Source organism: Ptychodera flava, chromosome 15, assembly GCF_041260155.1.
Source record: "Ptychodera flava strain L36383 chromosome 15, AS_Pfla_20210202, whole genome shotgun sequence".
NCBI classification, from domain to species: domain Eukaryota; kingdom Metazoa; phylum Hemichordata; class Enteropneusta; family Ptychoderidae; genus Ptychodera; species Ptychodera flava.
In genome coordinates, this window is record NC_091942.1 from 7,491,322 (window position 1) to 7,516,445 (window position 25,124).

The following is a 25,124-nucleotide window of genomic DNA, read 5'->3' on the forward strand; positions in this document are numbered from 1 at the left end:
GAAATATGGTAATGATTGTCATTTTTTTATCATTATTGTTATATAAATTATCCTTTTTACCTCCCCAGTGGTATAAAAGTTCTTCATCTACAGATTTCCATACCAAACATCGTAGTTCTTAATTTTAAGCATAACATTATTCATTAATGAAAAGTTTCTCATTTACTGTGCTTGAAATATGAGTGTTTCATCCAGGATGGCATCAACAAGGGGGATTTTCCCCCTTTACCAGAAAATTTCGGGGGCATTTCACCAGTTCATGTGTTCTACTTGTACCTCTAAGGTGTGACTGGCACCATTTCATCGGGGGGAGTGGTCCCCTTTGACAAATAAACTGGGGGTGCCAACATTTCAACAGAGGGGGAATTCCCTATCGCCATGTCCAGATGTAACACAGTATAATATCATCTACATATAAAATTTATATCATTAATAATTGTGAATTATCATAGTTTAACTCCTAAAAGTATAGAGGCTCTAAAGACTTCAGTTTCCTTTGTTCAAAATATCGTCAACATTACCACATTTTATCATTTTCAATTATGAATTATCATATTTAGGCCTAATCTCCAAGGAAAAGGCTTTTTATGATATGAACACAAATTGCCCTGGAACACTGCTGACAATTCTCCTGAAAATACTAGAAATTCAAGTGACTGCGAGCTGTAAAAAGTTAATTTTAGCTCATTTTTCAGGGTTCCCGGCCTTCGGACGGGAGGGGGAACACCCCCTCCCGGACCCTCCCCCAACGACGACCGCTTTGTGGTCATGGCAGCTGCAAGCCGCGCACTTTTCCAATCTGGCCCCCTACTTCAAAACTTAATGAAACCCCTGATACTAATATACTCACATAGGGCAAGAAATATAATTCCCATTTATCAGTTGAATACCAGTAACCACCATGACCACGGGAGTTGCTTACATGTACATGTATCAAGGTTAGGCTTATGGATTATAGCACGGTCCTTCCACAAAAAATGAACACTTTAGAAAATCATTTTTCGGTGGTATGAAAAAATTATGTGTCTACGAATCCTTTCTACATTAGCCTCAGTGTGCTGGTCTGTATGTCATGCCGGCTGCGCCTCCTAACAAGTAACATTGGGGCAGCCGGTAACAACACACCATAGAGCACAGTCCCTCCAGGGATTGTGCCACAGAGGTAGCTACCTCCGTCCCAAGGACATAGAAACCCGTATGCACTGTGCAGCACAGGAACAATTCAACTGCACTAGAACTGCACTTATACTCGATATATTCTCTTGATTTCAAATTTCATGCATCTTTCTCACATACAGCCACTATTCATAGCTAATATTTATGAGATCCGTCTTCAACAGTGTCCTTGAGCAAACTTGGACATGTCCATGGAGGTAGCCTGTACACGGTCCTCCGTGACTGTCTGAGAATGAGAGATATCGAGATGAACACAATGCGTACACTTACCCGGAAGCAAATTGTGCAGTTCAACTGCGGAGCTAGTCAGTGCGATGCGAACCAGTTTTCACTCTTTTCCTAGTTTTAGGTGAATCAAACGCTGATTGAAAACTGCGGGAAAGTAGTACTGTATAGTTTGCAGCAAATGACGTAGGGCACAAGTGACACGTATATAGGTTCCGCCGCGCTGCTATGTCGCCTGGCTGCGTCGTGTCTTGTCCACCAGTTCAACCTCCTGACCTTGACCTGACCCGGAGCTGTTTTTGCCAGAGCTGATATTGACTCCCTCAACGTTCATCTACATTATTCTTTCGTTTAGCCTCCACTCAAGGCAGTTTTTTTTCTAAATTTCTTCACTTGTTTTGTTTTCTCAGGTGCAGAAGAGGGTTCTCCTGCCGTTTTATTTTTTTCAAAACAAAGGGATTACGGACGACCCTTCCCGTTTCACTAGGAAGTACTAAAAGAGGTATATTATGTGTGATCATAACCCAGAGCAGATTGCACAATGGGGTTGTAGTATATTATAAAGAGTACTTTTGGTCTGATTGACAATCTTTTTGGTCTTCGTCTCCAAGGTCACTGTTCCTTTTCTCCTGCAATAGCATTCACGATTACAGGTTTGTTACTAAATATAGCTGTACGCGCGCGACATCGCACACGCAGTCTTGAAATGCGGACAAATTTTATCAATGTTGCATACGTGGCCGATTTTGCAGCTAGTACTCAGAGTCGTGAATATGTTTTTTAGTATTCATTGTTACACCAGCAGTCACCCACTGAGATGTATTTTCGTCGTTCTTGCATGCGTAATTTTCAAAGCGTTATATGAAAATGCGGACAAATATTTATTTTTGCATATTATGAGAGAACAGTGACGTAAACTGTGAACGGCCCTATTTTAGAATTTCATTTTTTTATTTAAAACTCACAACACCAGATTACTACTAGGGGATATAATCCATTTTAAATGTTTTTCAATCAACCGTGAACAAATTCAAGATGGTTCAATGAACTGATCAGAAGTACTCTTTTGTGATTTCCTACACTAAGGGTGTTCAATGTTGTTTTGTTGTTGTTTATGTTTTTATTGGTCATTAAAATTGAATAACATTCGTATTTCTTTTTGTTAACTTATTTGTACTGTTAACCTTCCAAATCGGCAAAAGAAGCGGCTATCGCAGAACAGTAATTTTGTCCGGCCGTATATTAAATGATAACTTTATTTCAGGATAAAAAAGCGATACACTAAATGCGTACACTATCCCATATACTAAAATGCAAAAATGAAAAAATGAAAACAAAAACAGGGTCAGAAAATAGTCAAAAATTATTAAAGTACATAATTATAAGATTTCATATACTTTGAATGCAAGAGGTCATTTAAGGTCACCTACAATCACATGATCTCACTTTTATCATGTGACATTCAGCTGGTAGCAGTGTAGAGCCAAGAGCGTTTCCGTATCTCCGATTCCTCTATGACGGTGCTAAACTTGCAGCAAGCTGTGTGAAGTTGATCAGCATAAACGACGTTTCCGTAGTTTCTGAATTCTGGTTTGTCTCTGTCTTAGGCTCCACGATTGCAACCACAAACTCTCGGCCACCAAAATGAAAGCGAAGCCGAATTCCAATGGTGGTACCGCCTCCTCACTGCCCAAGCTGACAGTAACATTGTTCTTACTGGTAACCTTACTTTCCGTAGAACACACTTTAGCATCCCAGTGCATCACTCAAGACTCCCTACGCTTCGATTGCTATCCCGAGCAAGGATCCACGCGGCAGAAATGCGAAGACCGTGGTTGCTGCTGGAGAGAGCCATCAGCTTCCGTCGCCGCCAACCTTTCCGCGACCACCGCTGTCCCTTACTGCTTCTATCCGTTGGACTACCCAACGTACTCCGTGAAGGCACTGGTTGAAACGAATTTCGGTTACAGGGCCGATTTGGTCAGAAGTACCAAGACCTACTATCCGAAAGACGTTATGCATTTGCGAATGGACGTGCTCTTAGAAACAGATAATTGGTTGCATTTTAAGGTAAATATCATTTTCTGGCACTGCTCAATGAGTCAAAGACATTTTGTTGACAGTGAATTAATTTATCGGATGCAGCCATTGCCATAAGGAATGGCTAACACATAACCATGCCTCTCGTCATCATCACCGTCTCCTCCCCCTCCTTACCATCATCATCATCATCATCATCATCATGAATTGCTCCATCAACGTATCAATTTCTAAATATGATCTAGAACTTCTGAACATCACCATGGGAACAATAGTGAGGCCGTTGATTTTGACTTTATTTTATTTGTGTTTTCTAATTTTGACTTTATTTTATTTTTGTCTTCTAATTCATCATGTCAGTCAAAATAAATTTATACAAAATATTAAATGGTGGTTAAATTTTATGATTAAATGAATTATCGTTTGATCAATAACTGCACAAAAAAAGGATAGTGTGCATGTGTATAGTCATAGTTGAGTACAATACAGTAGGATGTATTTGACCTCATGATCTCTTCAACTGAAGGGTTTTACACCCGTGGCCACTTTACTGTTGATCAAGCCTACTTGATGCAGTCAGAAATTCTGCTTGTACAAAGACAAAATAGACCCTGCCAAGGGTAATTGAGAACTAACAAGTACTTTATTTATTTGCTGAAAAACAGTCAAAAGTGAAACAACTTTGGACAATATATGTGGCATTTAGTTGACAGATACAAGGATTCATCTGACAATCCAGGGTGTATGTGTACCATGCTGGCATTGATTCAAGGGGTGGTTCCTTTGCAAATATAACTAAGCTAGAGCAAATTTTGGGAATGCAAAATCAAAAGACGCATGTTATATATTTCTCAACATGTTCCTACACATGGCAGGATCTGTGCTTGCCTCTGAAATAGTTGTACTAGAGGTTTTCTGATGGCATATATAGTGCAAAATGTTTTCTGTTGTCGAGAAAAAATTTGTAAGGTGATTTTTAGTCGATAAAAACACTTGATTTGATACTTAATAATTCCATTATGTACTTGGCTTCGATCGCCTCGTACATTATGTCATGCAAAGTATGCTTTCGTGCATATGGGCTGGGATGGGGTACATTATTCCTATTTTTTTATAGTTTTGGTGATGCCAGTGAATTTTTAGATGTAGAAAACATCTGGGGCCACAATGCTGGGTACATTATCAGTAATAATCTGAGGGTATGATGTCACAAAACTCACTAGTATTGACAAAGCTATAAAACCTTGTCAATGTCAAGATAATTATAGAGTTCTTACCTGCAGAGCACATCTTTGATCTACAGTTTGATAGCTTGTTTAATCAGTAATACGAAAGAAAAAAACTACAGTGATAGCTATGATTGTTACACCTCACCTATGATACTGATCTCATGATTGGCGAAAACTCTGCCATGTGACATTCCAAAAAAGTAATATAGATGGTTCGATTTGCTCTTGCCCTTGACTCTTGCCTGCTATGCAATAGCTGTTTGAACACAAGTTCGAAGCGCACACATGCATTACAGTGTACAGGCGCAGCACCAAGAAAAGAACTCTTGCGCGAGATATATAAAATGCATCATTCGAAACTTTGCATGTCATTTCAACCTGTTGTTCGATGTGCACAGTACAAGTACTGGACTTTGTGATGATTTCAAATGTTCGGTGTAATAAAATTAATAACACATGAAGATTGGGCAATACCATGGTTTGTGGCCTGCCCTTGGGCTGGTAATCCTGACCTAGATATTGATGATACCCTCATCTATGGCTCGGGCATCATCAATATTTCAGTCAGGATCACCATCCCTCAGGAAGGCTACAAATCATGATATTGCCCTCACTGTCATGTGTTATTATTTAACTATGATTATGATTCAAGCCATTGTAATTCTAATTTTTTGATAAGATCAGAGGTACATTGTTTTGGTTCCATAGTTATATAGAGCCATCGTCCCTCTATAGTTAATTTATCTTTCAGCCCTGTAACTGTAACTTACACAGGGCTCCCCCTAAGTCACCAAAATGATTAGCCAACTGATTAGCCAAATCAAAAATCTTGTAGCCACTTTGAGCAACTTTTAGCCAGTTTATGATCTCAATTAAGCGTGGCAATTACAGCTTTCTCCGCATTCAGGAGTTCCTAATTTTACAAATCGAGATGTTTTGTATGATGTTCCTGATAGTTTTTACATTAAAGAAATATTTGTTCAGTTTGTATTGAACAATCTGTGTTTTTATGACATTTCCAGGATAGAAATACTTTTTCATTTCAGATGGTAAACTTTTACCACCAGAAATATCAATTGAATTCTAAAAATCTGGTAGCAAAGTGAAGTGTATATTACAACAGGTAGAGAACATTTCTGCGGCATTCATTTAGTGTTCACAGTATGATAGCTTGTCATAAGCTACAAGCCTCTCATGCGGCAAATTTATGCAGTCTTCCATAACCAAAATGTTTTAGCCACAAGAATAAAAAATGGTGCAGGAGAAAGCATTTAGTAGCACACTGGCAGTGTAGATACAATTGGCCCAGGTGTTACTTGTATGTCATAGTTGTGATCAAGCAGGCTGAATAGCATTTTGATTATGAGTATTTTTCTTGAGACCAAAGGGTTTTGCCAAACACAACTCTTGTAAAACAAGACACAATGATATTTGTTCATTTAAATTACTCACTGTTTGAGAGTATATTACATTGTTTTAATGATTATGATATCATTGTAACACAGATATATTTTCACTTGATATTTTGATATCATAAAGAAATGTCTGGTGATGTTTACTTCTACATCATTAAACTGGTCGAATCTGCAAAAATATTAAAATAATTCAGAATCACATAATTTCTTGTATAACTGAATTAACAATTTTAATGAATTGTTGCTTTAATGTTTACATGCAAAATTGCAATTCACAAATGTGATGATTTGACAATGGATATGCTTACTGCAATTACTGTTGACAATATCCATTTCCAATGACTCTTAATAAATTTAATTTAAAACTGACAGTCAAGCTGAATGCCATTTAAATTGGAAGACACCAAAATTACCTTTTACCTATTGGACCACCCTAGGTGGCTCTTTTGAATCATAATTGTACACTTAAGGGGTTTTCATGCATGACATCACATGATGAGATGACCTAGACTTGACCTTTCAGAAAACCTCAGTTTTTCTCCTCTTCCTTTGTATTATTGCTCCGTTTGTGAAATTTCCCTTTTAAAATACGGTTTTTACTATCAAACTGAGTAGTTGCAGGCCAAATTTTGATTCTAGCAAAGTAGGTAAAACTTCTAGATAGACGGACGGGACTCACGGAGGCAAAACAAAGCCTCTATGTACCGCAGACGGAACAGCAACACTGCTCCACCACGTACCAGGGAATTTGTAACTTTGTAGAAAGGAGAGTAAACTGTTTCAATACATTGCAACTTTGTAGGAAGGAGAGTAAACTGTTTCACACATCTCACAACTTTTTTATTGTTAGCTGTATTTTTTTGTTGAGGTGGCACCTGGCCTGGGCAGGAAAAATTCATTAGCCACTATGTTCGCCAAACTGGAATTTTTGTAGCCATTTTTAACTTTCTTTCGCATTTGGCTAATTGGCGACCGGGTAGCGGGAGCCCTGTTTCAATGAACTTTATTAGGTATTCTTGCCCATGTATCAACAGCTTTCTAGCTGCTCAGTAGTTGATTTTGTCAACATACATACCTGCATTTCAATGAGGTTTTTTTCTGAATCTGGTAATAGCACCGTTATAAATAAGTTCCACTCTGGGAGCTTGAATTTTAGGTACAATATTTTATTTAGCAATGGGAGATAAACCACAACTTGGGAGAAAATGTCTCAAAATTGACCAAGACATACATAAAACTCTCTGGAATATGAGGAATTATGCCCTTAAAGACTCAACATTGGTTTGTGTTTAAAGATGGATTCTTTTTCTTTGCGTCTTATTGTTTGTGTATGTTTGTTTTGTACTTAATGACACTGCTTTTTCTGCAGTTTTTGCTTTTTAAACCGTTTCAAAGGTAATTAAATAAATAAATAAATAAATAACTAAATACTACATTAATGAGCTTAAAATTCGTATTCCAACATGCTCCTATGGGGTAGACAAAGATACTCCATTGATCTGTGGATCAAATAAAATATTTAAAAAATTGCCAAGAGTTACTATGACTTTTAATTTGTTGGTAAATAGCCAGAGCAACCAACTACATTATATGATAGTCTAGAGTAAACTTTCGAATTGATTGAAATCTCAAAGAGCAATTTTCAGAGCACAGACAGATATTGTACATATGAATTTTTATGTAGCTTTTCAGACCTATCATGACAGTTGTGCTAAAATAAGGTAATTTATTAACATTACCTCACGTACCGGTACTGTCAAGTAAATGATATACTGAACTGGTCAAAACTGAGAAGTTATGAATGTACTTTTTATGGCTTATTGTTCAACATTCATGCTGGCATTCATCAGTGTGCAAAGCTGATAAACACCCCCTCACCATGAGTAAGGTTCTAATTGCGGCATACAAAACAAACTGATTTATGCTATCACTGAAAGGCACCACTAACATTTTTTGGTCGCCAAGTCTCGGTTCCCTATTAACCCACACAGTTTGACCCAATGTCATCCTGACCTTGAAAAGACCCCAGGCCGAGTTTCATATCAATCAATATACAGACTTTATATGTGATGATCACAGAAAATTAGTCAGTAGAACAATTAATTGTTTATGCAATATTAATAACTGTGAAAATGAATTTCACATCATACTTGCATTTCTTGATTTGATTTTTTGCCAGATATATGATCCGAATAATTCACGATATGAAGTTCCCATAGAAACACCAATGTTTACCAATAAGAGCACATCGCCATTGTATACAACAGAATTTGGGAAGGTACCATTCAGTTTTCAAGTAAGAAGACAAGCCAATCAAATGCTTCTGTAAGTTCTGCCATTGTTTATTTCCATATGACCAAAATTTCTTGGTAGTAGCTGTTTTCCCTCGGTGATTTAAGTTATGCAAATGAACTGGCACTTTCCTTGGAATTTTCTCATGTTGAAATCACTATGACATTTTATTCTATACATTCTTCTTTGAATTCAATAAATACCTGAAGCTACGCGAGACCAAGCGGTACAAGCGACTGGCGAGAGTCTACATTTTTGAAAATTATTTCATTGTTGTTATTGCATGGGAAAAAGTAATATTTCAACGCTGTAACTACAAACTCATGTATTGGTCATCAACAGTACTGACCTTTGCTCGTCACTCTTTGCCTTTCAGTTCGTAAAATGGTGAAAATAACTTCAAATAAATGAAATTTATTGAATCAGTCACTCACTAAAAGGTGTAAACAAGCATCATTTGTCTCTTTTCCATATGTTTATATGTCATTTGCTATGAAATATACCAAATGTCTAATCTCAATGTATCCAGAAATGTACTGCACATTTCACACTCTCCACTGTTCACAGGTTCGACACCAGTGTCAGCAATTTGATATTCACAGACCAGTTCATCCAGATCTCAACGAGACTGCCAAGTAGCTACCTCTATGGCCTTGGAGAAAGTTATGAGTCTCTGCTTCTAGATCTGGAGTGGAAAACAAAAACGATGTGGACTAGAGACCAACATCCGGGTGTAAGTATCGGAAACCAGCTAAATGTGTGTGTGTCCTGGAGTTAAAGATCACCCAAGGGTCTTTGTTGTCTGTGCTACACGTGTACATGTGCGTATTTTAATGAAAACAGTACACCACAGGTAGAATGCCCGAGGACAGATATTCAGAGTCTCAGACTTTTACAATATTCTTTTGGTCTACCTTTTGTAGGGGTTCATTTTGAAGCTTATGGAAATTTGAGTTTTCATCAGCTGAGTTTTGCAAAAAATTGGGAATTTTATTTTTCCCTTTAACACTGAGATAACAGCCATTTGAAAGTCAAATATTAGTAAATAGTGGAAAATTTGTTTCTTTAGTACCAATATTTGATGAACCCCAATTTTCATTCGTGATTTTGAAAGAGAATGGTTGAAAGTTTGCTGGAGAAAGTTTGAGCAAAAGTTTTAAGTCTTCTATTTTTGAGGCGTGAACTAAACCAGCTTGACTTACCTGTAGCAGCAGCCAAGCATTTAAGTATCCAAATTCACACTAAAGAAAACAATGTCAAAGGTCAGTATACTACAAACCTCATGATATTAAAAACCATCATTTTTTTATGTATCTTCCCTACCAGCCAGATACCAATCTCTACGGTGCACACCCATTCTACATGGTCATGGAGAGTGATGGTAACTCTCATGGTGTCTTTTTACTGAACAGCAATGCAATGGGTATGTAAAAAAGCAAACTCAATTTTTTTATTGTATCATAGAAGCACTTCTCATATATACTACACATGCATATGAAATCAAAGTGAACTTGTTCATCGTGCATATGATAACATGTATACATGTACCTCTGTCAATGAATCTGACCAATGAATATGGATAAGACATGTAGAACATCGATATCATTGGTCCATGGTATGTCACATGATTTGTTGATCAAGTATTCATTGGTCACAGATACATGTATGGTGCATCATATATTAAGTTAATTCCAGTACTCATCGGGCAAAAACGTATCAACGACATGCTGGTCCATTGAACAGTCACTGGTCAAAGCTATATTGCACGATATTCTAATGTAATGTTACGAATTGTAAATTTCAATTTTATTGAGGGCACTGCAGCTGCAAATTTGTGATTTGTCCTGGAAAGTTCAAACAGTTTAGTGACTAATCTTACACTGGTTTAATAGTCTACGTATTTCTATGACATCAACAGACATTGTCCTCCAGCCAACGCCAGCCCTCACTTACAGAACAATCGGAGGAATCCTAGATTTTTACGTTTTCCTCGGTCCGACTCCAACCGAGGTGGTGCAGCAGTACTTGGATGTCATCGGCAAGCCGTTCCTACCTCCCTACTGGAGTCTTGGTTTCCATCTCTGTCGCTATGGTTACAAAACAGCCAATAGGACACTGGAAGTGGTTGAAAGAATGCGTGCAGCAAATATCCCCCAGGTAACATGTTACAAATTTGTTGAGTTTTCATCACAACATTTTTTTTACATCGTCAACAGAGATTTAGGTTTTATCTCAACATAATGATATAATGCTCATTCACAGCTAACATATAGTCACACTCTGTAGTTGCCACTTATGTTACATCTACGCCACTATGTGTTGTTGCATTGTTATGTCGCCCTCTCGCGTCGGCTCTTTACTCTTTACTTAGTTGTTATGCACATGCGTCTCTCTCTCTCTCTCCACATCGCCATGTTGTAGTTGTGTTAGTCTTGTACCAGTCGTAATAAAGTTTGACGTTTATCTCCGACATCCTGTGTCTGGTTGTGGTCTTGACCTGATGGTTAAACGGGGATTGTCTCCTCACTGGCGCTACTTTGAAGTGAACTTATCAAAGTTACGCCTTTTTTTGTTACATCAAACAGAATACATTTCAAGTTAGCCTGTTATGGTAAATTATAAATTTTATTTCAATTTGAACCAGGATGTTCAATGGAATGACATTGACAGCATGGATGGTTTCAGAGACTTCACAGTGGATCCAGATACTTTTTCATCATTGCCAAGCGTCATTGACAACTTGCACATGCACGGCCAACATTATGTGGTTATGTTGGTAAGTTGTAAATTGTTTACACTGATTCAAAAACATCATGAATTGTCAGTTTGTTTTATGGACATCCCATCAATGAAAAGTTTCTCCTGTTATAGAGACATTGAGATATTGATATTGTATGAATGGCTGACTTTCAAGTCTGGGGCCCAATGTTAATTCATTACAATAAGTGTCCATCCACACGTATTAGCACTCATATACAGGACAGCTACAGTGTTCAAAGAGAGACACCATTAATAACGTGTAAGGATGAAGTATTTCTGACCCACTGTAGTCTTTCCTTACAGAACACAGCATGAATGGAACAAAAATCCCACAAAGTGGTGTCATTTAGAGATCAATATAAAATGATAATGAACAGAAGAATAAAAAGTACATTTTTTTAATAAATTTAAAAAACTCTGATGATCTTTGAACTTTTCTGTTCATAAGAAGAATCACCTTACTTCATTTGGCAAGTTAAATATGAATAAGATATACCTGTAGGTTATCTATAGTCCCATCAATGTCACATCAACTCCAATGCAAACTGCAAAAAAAATTACTGGGATAGGATGTATAGTGGTGAAATAATATTTTGCCCATATCAAATGAGAATTATAATTTTTGTTTGCCAAATTTCATGTGATATGAAACAGTCTGGGCTAAAAAATGTAACCTTGGCAAAATAAATTTCCTACTTACAGTACAGATGCAAATAATTGAAGACATAATTTTTATGTTGATGTTCATAATTTTTCCATTTCAAACATTTCATTGCCTAGGATCCAGCTATCAGCAGTACTCAGCCGAAGGGAACTTACCCACCATTCGATGAAGGAGTCGCCAAAGATGTGTTTGTCAAGAATGCGACGGGAGACATTCTCATTGGAAAGGTATGATTTCTGTATTGCACATTGTATCACGCTTGATAGCAACAACATTCTTGTGAACCATCCCCAAACCTAGCCCCAACAGCAAGAAAAAACTGATCGAGTTGATGAGATTTAAACCCATGCCTATTTGCAGAAATATGACAATCCAAAGTACAGCGTACCGTGATACTGTAGGAATCAATCTGTTATAAACAGAAAGTTCCCTTTTTCTGGAAGTTCCATATTTCCATTTGTCTAGATTCATAGCTGGTAATGGTATTTGTCGCTCTCTATTGCTACAATATACATGTATGTACTCTTTTACTAATTCACGAAACAGATGGTCTGTACATACATTTCGTCTTGAAGTTCAACCATTGACATACAGTACCGGTACATATGGACCAGTAAATATTACTGTCTTCTTCCTCAAAATTTTTCTGTCAAATTTGTGAAGAAAATGTATGCTTGCTTTAGTCAGTAGAAGTTCAGATCAGGCATGCATTCCCTCCACGTTTGTGTATTGAATACCAAAGCTTATCCAAACCGTGTATGGTTCAGGGAAATAGAAGTCTTGACAATGTTATATAAAATTTTGTTTTCTGTGAAAGAAGGAACTTTTACACTTCAATCTTGCAGGTGTGGCCAGGCGAGTCAGCTTACCCAGACTTCACAAACAATGTCACCCATCAATGGTGGACCAATCAAATCAGCAAATTTCATCAGCTCGTTAAGTATGATGGCCTCTGGAATGTAAGTGTTCTTTTAACAATTAGCGAAAAGTTTATTGGATATGAAAAATGATGCATAAAAGAAAAGATACTTGTATACAGCTTTGAGAAAATGTCAAAAGTTGTACAATGCTTTTGAAAGAATAATACTGATTAATTAATACTGATTAATTAATAAATTAAATTTATATGTCGGTAAAGTATGAAATGATAAATGTCAAAATTTGTTCATTATGTGCAAGGAGAAAAACTGGATCCATGCGAATATAATATATATATATATATATATATATATATATATACCAAAACTTGTTTGTATCTTCTCAGAGGGGTAAAGTGCTCGATGCAGGGATGCAGAGCAATATTACAATAAATATGAGAACACATCAAGTATGTTTGGTACCTATTACTCGAGTTTCACGCATACACGTGATCGTCAGATAGGTAGATTTTATTGTGTGAAATTTGCTTCAGGTGCTTACATATAAGTGTCAGGTTGGGTCAAACCATTTGGTGTTGTGGGTTGGATTGAAATTTGACAAGTAAAATTTGTTTTCGTGTCGGCACTTGGACAAGGAGCAGACAGCGTAGAATTACATGGTACAACCCACCCTACAGTAAGAGTGTGAAAACCAACGTCGGAAAGGAATTCTTCCGTCTCCTTGAGAAACATTTCCCAAAGGATTGCAAATTACATAAAGTTCTTAACAGAAATACACTCAAATTAAGCTACAGTTGCATGCACAACATGGGCAGCATTATAAAATCACATAACAAACGGGTCACCCAGCGCAATGATATGAAACTCACTGACGAATGTAAATGCCGTATCAAGACCAATTGCCAACTCCAGAGAGCTTGCAAGTCTAATCTATAATCTATAAAGCTACTGTTACAAGCGACGCCAATAAGGCGAAACATTACATCGGTCTAACTGACAACACATTTGAAACACGCTATGCAGATCATGTCAAATCTTTCCGAAGTAAGGCATACGCCAACAGCACAGAATTGTCAAAATATGTCTGTCACTTGAAATCTCAGGAAAAACCATTTGAGATATCATGATCAATCCTATCAAAAGCAAGCAGTTACTCAAATGTGTAAAAGAAATGCAATCTTTGCCTTACAGAGAAGCTATTCATAATCAATGCAGATAAGTCCAACCTTTTAAACAAGCGTTCCGAGTTGGTCTCCAAGTGCCGACTCGAAAACAAATTTTACTTGTCAAATTTCAATCCAACCCACAACACCAAATGGTTTGACCCAACCTGACACTTATATGTAAGCACCTGAAGCAAATTTCACACAATAAAATCTACCTATCTGACGATCGCGTGTATGCGTGAAACTCGAGTAATAGGTACCAAACATACTTGATGTGTTCTCATATTTATTGTATATATATAATATATATATATATATATATATATATATATATATATATATATATATATATATATATATATATATATATATATATATATATATATATATATATGTATATATATATATATATATATATGTATATATATGTATGTATGTTTTATATATATATATATATATATATATATATATATATATATATATAAGTATACAGATATCCTCATGAGAAATTACAGTGCTCGATACAAAAGCAGAGCGTTATAAATAATAACACAAATTACTTCAAGTACAAAGTAATAATATCTGTTACTTAAGTTTCATGCATCCTGCAATCATCAGACAGAAAATTGCAGGATGCATGAAACTTAAGTAACAGATATTATTACTTTGTACTTCAAATAATTTGTGTTTATTGCATGGATATTTATTAAATAGATGTATTAACATAACTTCTCATCTTTCCTCTCACATAAAACAGGACATGAATGAGCCGTCTGATTTTGTATTTGGTTCTGTGGATGGATGTCCATTCAACAATACCTATGAAATGCCGCCTTACATGCCAGGTAAACTCTCGCCAGAGAATCTTGTCAGCATGGATAAATGAACTGTGCTCTGAATTGATAAAATAAAATGCAAAAATCCTGATAGAATTTGCCTCAGGAACAGACATTCAGATTCTCAAACTTTTACAGTTTTCCTTTGGCCTACCATCTGTTGGAGTCCATTTCAAAGCTTATGGAGAAAATGCAGTTTTCTGCAGAACAGTGTTGTGTAAATGGGGAATTTTATTTCCCGGATGGAGATAAGTCAGGGATGGTGGCCATTTTCAATTTCAAATATCAGTAAATATTTGGTAATTTATGTCTCTAGTACCTAAATTTCCACTGTGACCCCCAATTTTTTTCTTTATTTTTAAAGAGAATGGGTGAAAGTTTGCTTGAGGAATGTTAGAGCAAAACTTTAAATCCTTCAATGTCAAGGTATGAACTATCTTAATTTGAAAAGTACATCTGTATGGTTGATACCACATGAACTGTATGATATGTGTTGCTATTTTGAAAAGGAGACAAGACAAGTATTGTTAGAAAATTGAGCAGAAGTTATTAGATCGCTGATCACTTATAATTTTATCATTTGAAATAAATTATTTCATGATCTTTGTTTCAGCTGTTCGAGGAGGAGCTTTGCAAGAGAGCACAATTTGTGCAAGTGCCCAGCAGGCTTGGTCCCTGCATTATGATGTCCACAATCTCTACGGTTACTCGGAAACCATGGCAACACATATGTAAGGGAGAACCCTCTGGGGGGATGCCCTCTGGGTTGTCTTAGCTGAGTGCTCACCTCAACTGAAAAATATGGACAAGAAATAAATCATTTCGAATGCTGTACTAATTAAAATTTTGATGGATCAGTGCTTCAAGAAATTTAATATCGTTGGTACAATGTCATGTCGATGTGATAAGCATATGATGCATCTCCATACTTTTCTACTTTGCAAATGCACTAAAACTCACTATGAATGTGAAACGTGTTCGGATAATTATTCTGTAATGGGTTTCTACAAGGATTTCATTTTGTTTGAATTTTACCCCACGTCACAAGTAATTCTCAGTCATTTTCTTAAGAAGGGTGGGTTGTGCAAATAGTCTGTCACAACCTTGCACTGACACAACAATGTATAGCTTCATTCTTGCTGCTGTCATTAAAATATTAGTCCGATATTTACAGATGTACATGTACATTTACAGGTGTGAGCGGAAAACTTTTCATAGTTTTATCTGTGTGGCAAAAGGGCACAAAAATTGTCAACTGTCACAATTGAACAAGGAACCTGGCGCAGTAGGCATACCGTATACTGTACAATGCAGAACGATAGAAAACTCATCAGGACTACTGCCTTAAATGTATTTGTGTGAGGAATTTTAATACTGATCATCACCAAATAAACAGAAGATCACTTTCAATTATCCTCTTAAATTTCAGGGCAATTGAACAAGCACTTAACAAGAGGGCATTTGTGTTGTCGAGGTCAACATTTTCAGGAAGTGGAAAGTACACGGCTCACTGGACAGGTGACATCGGCAGCACATGGCAAGATCTCTATTACACTCTTCCAGGTCAGATCATGAAGTAGTTCTTCTGTCATCTGTCAACTTTTCGATTTACCTCGAAAGCAGGTGTACAAAAACAATTATGTCTGTCAAATCATTATTCCTGTTTACATCTTATAAAAGATTCATAATGCATGCTCACTGATAAGTTATTCATCCTCAAAGTTGTGATTTCCAAAATTAGCATATGCACTTTAAACTGCTCAGAATTACAAACCCAATATATGACAACACACAGAAGAATTATCCCAAAGGGAAAAAATTAGCTATGATTGATGAAATTAAATTTTGGCGCCGTCTTTCATTCCACTAATGGCACGTAGTCCACTTTTCAGCCATTTTGAATTTTAACATGTTCGGTATTCCGATGGTCGGAGCTGACATTTGTGGCTTTGAAGCTAACACCAACGAACAGCTGTGCCAGAGGTGGCAGCAGCTGGGAGCTTTTTATCCATTTGCCAGGAACCACAATTCCCTCCATTCCAAGGTATGGAAAACACAGAGGACTTTCAAGTGCTCTTACCCATGATGCACCTTTCAAGATGGCTGATGTTAGAGTTGAGATTTTGTGCATATACACTGTAGTCATGGCAGCAAAGGACAAACTAAATTGTACATTACAATCCAAATGGCAAAACATTTGCATCAAAACTGACAGGCCAGAATTTTGGAAAGTTTTTCAATACTTTTGTCAGAATCTCCTTTGCATCAGCTGTTATGAAATTTGCACACAACAACATGTCTAATAAATATGATATTATAATGTAAATACTGATAGAATATTTTTCATCAAATGCCTATTACACAGGTATGTTGAATTTCAATATGTTTGGAATTCCCATGATTGGTGCGGACATCTGTGGATTTGCCGGTAATACCACAGAGCAGTTGTGTCAGCGATGGCAGCAAGTTGGTGCCTTTTATCCATTTTCTAGAAATCACAATGCACTAGCAAACAAGGTAGTCTAAAACGTTACTTTCAGTCTCTCAGTGGGTTGTGTGTGCTGCATATAGTGGCTTCAAGCATATGGTGTAAGTACAAGCCAGCGTAGAGGCATAGGATTAGCAAAAGATAAGAGTGAGTCTATAAATATGGTATAAATGAAGGAGTCGACATACATGTCATGCATTTATTACACTAAGTGTAGTATATGCATCTTCAGAAGCAAACCAGTTCACTGCCATTGTGTGACCAAAACCTATTATTATCAATGTTTCTTGTGGGCATGTTTACAGGAGCTTGGGCGTGAACAGGTTTAACCCTTTCACCCCCAGTAACCTGTATACAGGTCCAACGTTACCACAGAAAACAATGGATTTGGGACAAACCATGGTGGTGAAAGGGTTAAAGAAAAGAATGCAATAAAAAATGTCACATACAGTAGCACAGTGTATTCTTGGATGGTGCATGCGTATATACGTAGTCAAAAATGAGTTTAGATGGCTACTACATGACTATGTGGAAATCATTTATAGTGATTGGTGTGGTGTTAGTGCAAATAGAGCTGCTTGCAGTATAAAGCTAATTTAAGCACCATTGTAACTGCACTTTTCTAGCAAAGGTGTTTTTTGCAGTGTGTGTTATAGAAGTGCATTTGCAATGTGTGTGTTATTGAATATATTATGCATTTTTCAAACAGCAAACGAAGTGTCTAGATCGATGCACAAATATGTACCATAGTTATGCATGCAGTCAATGTCAACGCTCATCCCTTCCCCACCTCAGGATTGTACATGTATCTTGAAATTTGGTAATGAGTCCTACTAAACTTGCCAAATGCCCCATCCCCTGGGGCAAGACAATTAAAAACATTCCCACCTAAAACAAGCAAATTTGCGAAAGCTCTTTGTGCTTGCTGGCTATTGTAGATCTTTGAAACAGACTTACATGTAGTAAGGACACTGAATGAGGTAATTGGCCCCTCCCCCTTGGGCCAGTTTCATGGCAAATTAATTTCATCTAATCCTACAGTTGTCCTGTATTGCCTGAGGTGATCCTCTAGGGATAATATTGACGGCTGCGTGCATGATAAGCAATATGATTTTGAGATTTATTTGAACTTGAGGGAAGCACTGATGCCTTTACAACCATTTGCAGTAATAGAGCGCGAAGCCACTGCAGTGAACTGCAATAAAACTGCTTACACTAATTAGTTTCAGCTGTAGCCGTGGCCACTTTGGTGTTGAACAAGGCTACTTGATAAAGACCAAAAAGTCTGCTTGTACAAAGGCAAAACTAGCTCTGTCTGAGGCTCGAGTTGTAAATGAGAGTTTACGATTGGCACCCTGTGTTCAAGATTAAGATACAATGTAACATTACCATGCACTGGTCCATGTACAAATCTTTTTTATTTCAACTTCCCCAGGCAAACTGTCTGCATGGGACATACCATGTCTTTGCCAGCTGGCTACAGCTGAAACTAATTAGTGTGAGCAGTTTTATTGCAGTTCACTGCAGTGGCTTCGCGCTCTATTACTGAAAAGGGTAGTAATACCAAAATGTTTGGTTGAGGATGGAAGCAAAATATTGTATATGACCATGACATGTACATTTTACATACATGTAGATCTGTACAAGTGTTTTCATATTTTCTCTAATGGTGTACAAATTTGTATGGTTCATGGTTTTGACTAAAACTGTCATCCTTATATAATGATTTACCTTGGTGTACTATGTGTCCCTGGTAGAGTCAACTGAGATACAGTAGGCAAGCTCCCATCCAGAATGAATACCAGATGAGACCAAATACGGACCAAAGTTTCCTTCGTGATCCACATCAGTTTAAAAAACAACACTTGCAACTTCTACTTTTTGAAGTTGCCATAATCTCAATTATTTGAAGATTTCCTGTGTTCTACTTTAATTCATCAACAGGACCAAGATCCAACAGTGTTCAGTAAAGCCATGCAGGACTCCACCAGAAAAGCCTTGTTGATTCGCTACTCACTGCTGCCATATCTCTATACATTACTTCATAGAGCTCACCAAGGGGGCTACACTGTGGCAAGACCACTGTTCTTTGAGTAAGAGTTTATAAGTTTTTGGATTTGTTGTGAATGGACAATGGCTCAGAGGAAAATTACAGATTAAGTTCAATATTCAAGGCAATAAATTACAGTTACAAATACACTGTGTTTTGTGCTGAAATAAATATGGTTTTGGAGCTTTGTCATGTGATTCAAAAATTCTATGTACACGGAAACTCTTATAATGATGACTGACCCAGTGCTTGGAACAATCATGGTTTGCATGAAAAGTTGCAAAGAAACAAATGTAAATTACTGATATTTGCCCTATCCAAAAATCATATCACAGTATGACATGAACATGTCACAGGGAACCTTAGGGTGTTTTTTGTCAAACATTTTATAGGATAATAATTCATCACTAGACATGATCCTGCTAACAATTTTATCACCAAATATCTAATTGTATTAAAGGTAAAATCCCCCCATGTGATATGACTTTCACATTAGCGAAAGACTGCATTAACTTGCATGGTACCTGAAACCCGAGTCCTTGCCTGACCAACTCGGATGACAAACAAAAGACTTTTAATCCCCCCAAGGTGTGAATGTTCCATTGTTATCTTATCTTATCCAGCTGGTGCCATTGTAGTGCCATTGTAGGAAAGGCAGGTCTGTGACATTAATCCTCTGATTACTAAATAGGGAAGTTGGGTATTCCTAAGTTAATGGAGCTTTCCCGTAATGATTCAAATTTTAGATTCACCAAAGACCTGACCACCTATTCCATCGATAATCAATTCCTGTGGGGAGAAAGTTTGCTGATTTCACCAGTAATTGTTGAAAATGCCACCTCGGTATATGCCTATTTCCCAAATGATCGGTGGTATGACTACTACACGGTGAGTGGTATAATGCTGAACATCATATGTGTGACAATGAGGGCACAGAAGCAATCGATATGACTAGCGCCCTCAGTGTTTGACTCTGTGTAATTATACTAATCGTCATGTTTTTGATTGCAAATTTCTACTACACAAAATTTTTGTCAGAAATATCAGTCAAAAGTTTTGCATGATATAAAGAATGAGGCAAAGCAGAGTTCACAACAGATTGCAGGAAGTTTGCTGGACTCAATTATTGACTGAGAGGGGTACATTATTGCTATTATTTTATAGTTTTGGCAATGTCAGTGAATTTGCCAGTGAAGTAGAAAACATCTGAGGCAACAATGCTTGATCGTCAGTTACATTATCTGGGTAGATGACATCACAAATTTTACTGGTATGGATAATTGACAAAGTTAAGCTACAATTACTAATAGAGTGAGGATTTTTCATACAGGGCTCGCAGGTAGAGACTGGTTGGAAGACACTGCATGCTCCGATGGACACCATTAACTTGCACTTAAGAGGTGGTTTTATTCTACCAACACAAGAACCAGACATGACCACCACGGCCAGCAGAAAGAAAAAGTTTGGATTGATTGTGTCGCTGTCTGCTGACAATAAAGCAAACGGAGAACTTTTCTGGGATGATGGTGATACCATAGGTGAGATATTAATAGTGTGATTTTTCTCTCTGTATGTCACAGGATTTGTGTGAATGAAACACTGAAGGAACAATAGTCGTAACTTTTGATATTTCTTTTCAGGAAAACATGCACATTTACTTATTCTTATCCCCAAAAGTTTGTTGCAGTACACAGTATTACTCTTGTCAACACAATGCAGCATACGTACATGCAATGTTTGCGAATTCTAATCAAAAGTAAAATTCATTGGTCAAAATACACAGGCTGAAGCAGAGTACCAGGCATTTCAACATTATTGGAAAAAGCATCTAAAGTTACATGTACATCCTCTGGAGCGTCAGTGATCTTTGACCTTCTCAACTTTGACCCTCTAAACACAAACATACCCTTGAAAAGTGCAATAGTGTATGCTTTCATGTCTGTGCAAAGTGATATATTCAACATCTCAGTTGTTACTGAAGATTCCAGTTTCAAACTTTTGATGTATTCTCAGCCATATTGAGTAGTGCTTTAGTATGAAGTTGTTATTGACTCTTAAGTCATGCTGTAGCAATTGCTTTTTCATGGGATACATGTAGTATTTGCTGCACTGGGCATTGTTTCCTATGTTTTAAAGATTTACACAGCAGCAAAGATAGTTGTAAGAAAACCGAGAAATAAGTCGTTGCCATGGAATATCTTTTCAGATACTTTTGACAAGGGTTTGTTTGAAGCGATCATGTTCTCTGCAGCCAACAATTCAGTTACATCATCTGTGAAACGTGATGGGTACCCAGATGCAGGCAGCATGTTGCTAGGCAACGCCAGGATACTGGGAGTTCAGGGCATACCAACCAAAGTGACAGCCAATGGAAACCCTGTGCAGTTTGAATATGATATTATGAACAAGGTAAAGGAAGGGATTCTTGTGGAGATCAAATGATTCACTTTGTGGGTGGTCTGTCCAATAGCATTTCAGATTCATGCATTGATGATGTCTGTTTTTATCCCTCTACTGTCTCAGTTCCCTGTCGTCACATCTTCAAAAATAGTACAGTTAAACTTTATAGTCTCTATAGTCATGGTGATGGAGCTAGGCAACGTTAATTAAAGGGGCAGGTTTTTAATGAGCGTTATCTCTGAACAAATTGACAACTTTCAAAGGAGAACAATTATGGGACTTAAATCACAGAATAGTCAATTTCAACAACGAATGATATGAGAGCCGTGGATTGACTGCCACTCTTGAAAGCAGCAGAAGTTATCACCTGACCAAAATATTTAATCTTTTATCCACATCTAAACTTTCAAACCCTCAGTTGTAGAAATGTAACCACCCCCCCCCCCCATATCCCCAGGTCAACATAAACTGTATGATCTAATTTTTTTAACTAAATGATCTCTTTTTTAACTAAACTATGTATTTTTTTACTACAAAAAATGATCGGTTAATTTCTGAGAAAAGCAGGAAGCCATACATATTCGGCTTGGGACGGTGGCTTTGGAAATAGAGTTTGGCTTTCAAGCCTTGTTAACGTTGAACTGAAACCTGTAAATTTCCTTCAGTTTATTGGCTGCACCCTTTTTGACCAAATAGAACAAAAGCACAACTGATGAGAGCACGGAAGAAATCAAACAGTAGACTGTGACACTGTGACAAAAGAAGCTTCTACTGTCGATGATTGAAAGTGACAGTTTTCAAAAATCTCGTTTTATTGTAATTTTACTATCAGAAAAGTCTGCACATGGTTACTGGTGACATTACCATTGCTTATAAAAGATAAGACTGCACCATGTACAATATACAATCTTTTATGCATTTACTCTGTATGTAATCTTTTATGAGCCAATTATAGCGGTGACGCAGTGTAGCTAAAATCTTTACTTTGAAAACAAATTACTTCATCACTGTTCCTATCAATGGTTTTGCACTATTTGAATGAAAGGAGCTGTATACTGTCACCTTATACTATTATGTTGTTTACTGTGTCTTTACAATGTTGTGTTGCTAGCAAAGAAGTCACAATACTACTTTTGTTCAAATATGTAAAGCTAGCACTAAAACACAATTTTCACAGGCACTCATGAACTCTCTCTAGACATCATTCCTGGTTGTTTTTTCTTGTCAATATGAAAAATGGAACAGTAATTTGAAATGATGTCGATATACTGGTGTGTTTTTTATCATTCACAGTGTGATGATAATTACCCTGCTCACCCTAGTTCCCTGTATAGAGGTCCACAGTCATCATGGATACAATGACTTTGGGCCAAACCATGGTGGTGAAAGGGTTAAGACAGCCTTGCTGTTCTTCAAACACCTCATCTCATCATATCTGATAAGTTTTTGGTAGATAACTCATAGTATCTTTTGTACATGCTTTGCCTCTTAGGTGTTGAATGTGACCGGCATGTCCCTACCAATGAGGAAAAACTTCAACATCACATGGAGTTAACCAGATCCAACATATACACCTCATCACAGATGGTAATATGCAAAGATGAAAATTTCAGAGAATTTGAATGGAGAGGACTCCTCCACTAACCAGATTTTACACAAAATCAGACATATTTTTATTGATGACAAGTGAAAGTCTTTGCTGTTATTCAAGATATCATGGCTGACATATTTTATTTTTGCAAAGTTTGAAAAAATCTACAAATTACAAATCTGTAAAAATGACCAAAGGGAAGTAAGAATACCTGAAACTGCTTTTTTATGCAAATGTATGCGAGGACTTGTAATGACTGAATTAAAACTTAATATCTTGCCAACCAATAAAATAAACTCAAGAGTCATTTGGTAACCAATTTTATTATTTGATAATGAATAATGCAAAGTGGATAAATAATGAACAGAGAAACAAATTATAAAATGGCTCTCCAAGAGAATGTTATAGATGTGAAATGTTAATGACACGGCGCAGTGCAATGTTACAAAATATTACAGATCAGATCAAAATCATATTGATTGTTATGATGTAGGGTCCCAATAATAACATGGAAGACAGGCTTGAAAATTAAGTGAGTTTCTATACACTGATGGCTGCTCCTGCCCTGTTCTGTATATTTTGCTTTGATGTAGCTGCCAATTCAGACATTTATGAACCTGTATACAATCACTAGCAGGGGTTTGGGTTTTTTTTTTCTTTTTAGGTAGTATGCGCCTCCAAAGTGAAAGACTTAAACTTTTGCTCAAACTTTTCTCAAGGATTCTTCCAACAATTCTCTTTCAAAATTAAGAATAAAAACAAGGGGTCACCGTGCAAAGTTTTGCACTAGAGAAGCAAATAACCTAACTTTTACTGATATTTGAAATTCAAAACTGCCCTATGTTAACTCTATAGGGAAAAATAAAATTTTCTATTATTTAAAAAACTAAGACAAAATTTTTTCTTACTCCAAGAGCTCACAAAAATGTTAGATCAGAAAGGAATTGTAAAAAATTGAAAGTCCAAATGTCTATCCCCAGCAGGCGCATTCTACTTTAAGAAAACCAGTTTTTGAGGCAGGTTTTGTTTGAAATTTTAATGATCCTACAAAAGTACAAATTTTGTTTTCGATAGTTTTGACTAACATTTCACATCCGTCGGTCTATTTTTGTGTTTTGTTTTGAGCAAAGAGATGAAGCAAACATTAGTTCCTATTTGGAACTACATCGACATTCATTCCTACAACCTCAAAACTTTGATATCAGTACTACGATAATTTGAACTGTGGAATATGAAAGAGATGTTATTTGAAATAAATTCGCATAGGCTTTGATTTAGCCATTTTATTTTTACCTGAACTTTACATTTGCTATATCAGCTGCAGTTTGTACTTATCACATTTCCAGTGCGTATTTGTTTTGAACTGAACTTTTTTAAATGAGCCGATAATAAAGTTGAAAGGTGTGATTTCCTAAGTTTGTCGATTTTGATATTTCTGTGCAGTGTAACATTCAATCTTTCTTTGTTCTACTTCCTGGCTTTTGGGGTTTAACATTTTTTCTGGCAACCGAACTCTGTTCTGTATATAAGGGCGACACACATTCCTGATATGGTGGTGTCCCGTGTTCAGCTCGACAGTGGACAGTTAATGAACAGTTAGTATGCAAAATTAGGCAGATCATAGCAATATTTTGAAAGGATTGCCATACAAGTTACAGCAGCTTCTGTCCCTCAAAAAATGCTCAGCATTCAGCAGAGTAAAATCGTGTGGTGCATATACTACTGTCTTCACAGTGTGATGTAAATGCCATGTAAACTTAATAATTAAGAGTCGTACATGCAGGCTTACATGCACCTAATACCCGTTCAGTCTATATGTCATTTACATATAAGAATCTTTATTTTTGAAGAGCAAGGCCTTTACCGATATCTTTGTTTGTAAGGTGTGTGACTTCTCAATATACATTGCATTAC

At 36.8% G+C, this 25,124-nt stretch overlaps 2 protein-coding genes across 3 annotated transcripts in view; one reads left to right on the plus strand and one right to left on the minus strand.

Annotated features, from left to right (window-relative positions):
- The window catches only part of LOC139151057 (lysosomal alpha-glucosidase-like), a 32,311-nt gene extending 30,631 nt beyond the window's left edge, over positions 1 to 1,680 (minus strand). The window contains exon 1 of the mRNA XM_070723584.1: positions 1,447 to 1,680. The gene's annotated coding sequence lies outside the window, so the exon portion shown is untranslated. The remainder of the gene's footprint in view (positions 1 to 1,446) is intronic.
- A 1,165-nt stretch (positions 1,681 to 2,845) lies between these two features.
- LOC139151062 (lysosomal alpha-glucosidase-like) lies at positions 2,846 to 24,625 on the plus strand. Of its 2 annotated transcripts, none has more exons than XM_070723587.1 (17): positions 2,846 to 3,471; positions 8,265 to 8,410; positions 8,945 to 9,110; positions 9,704 to 9,800; positions 10,296 to 10,534; positions 11,022 to 11,153; positions 11,918 to 12,028; positions 12,647 to 12,760; positions 14,603 to 14,690; positions 15,295 to 15,412; positions 16,111 to 16,244; positions 17,047 to 17,198; positions 19,114 to 19,262; positions 19,966 to 20,107; positions 20,550 to 20,757; positions 21,426 to 21,628; positions 23,112 to 24,625. In XM_070723587.1, exons 1-17 carry the CDS (start codon positions 3,046 to 3,048, stop codon positions 23,172 to 23,174), a joined length of 2,688 nt encoding a protein of 895 aa, XP_070579688.1. In that variant the 5' UTR covers positions 2,846 to 3,045; the 3' UTR covers positions 23,175 to 24,625. The 2 variants fall into 2 exon arrangements, with proteins under 2 accessions (XP_070579688.1, XP_070579689.1); XM_070723588.1 differs by lacking the exon at positions 17,047 to 17,198 and adding an exon at positions 16,574 to 16,725 and having other exon boundaries at positions 2,866 to 3,471.
- The last annotated feature ends 499 nt before the right edge of the window (positions 24,626 to 25,124 follow it).

What these genes read in the sequence shown, in the direction of transcription:
- LOC139151062 (XM_070723587.1), top strand. Translation starts at nt 3,046, where the DNA reads ATGAAAGCGAAGCCGAATTCCAATGGTGGTACCGCCTCCTCACTGCCC. An exon ending in ACTGAACAGCAATGCAATGG is followed by an intron (nt 9,801 to 10,295) that starts GTATGTAAAAAA and finishes TGACATCAACAG; the next exon opens with ACATTGTCCTCCAGCCAACG. An exon ending in GGATGATGGTGATACCATAG is followed by an intron (nt 20,758 to 21,425) that starts GTGAGATATTAA and finishes ATATCTTTTCAG; the next exon opens with ATACTTTTGACAAGGGTTTG.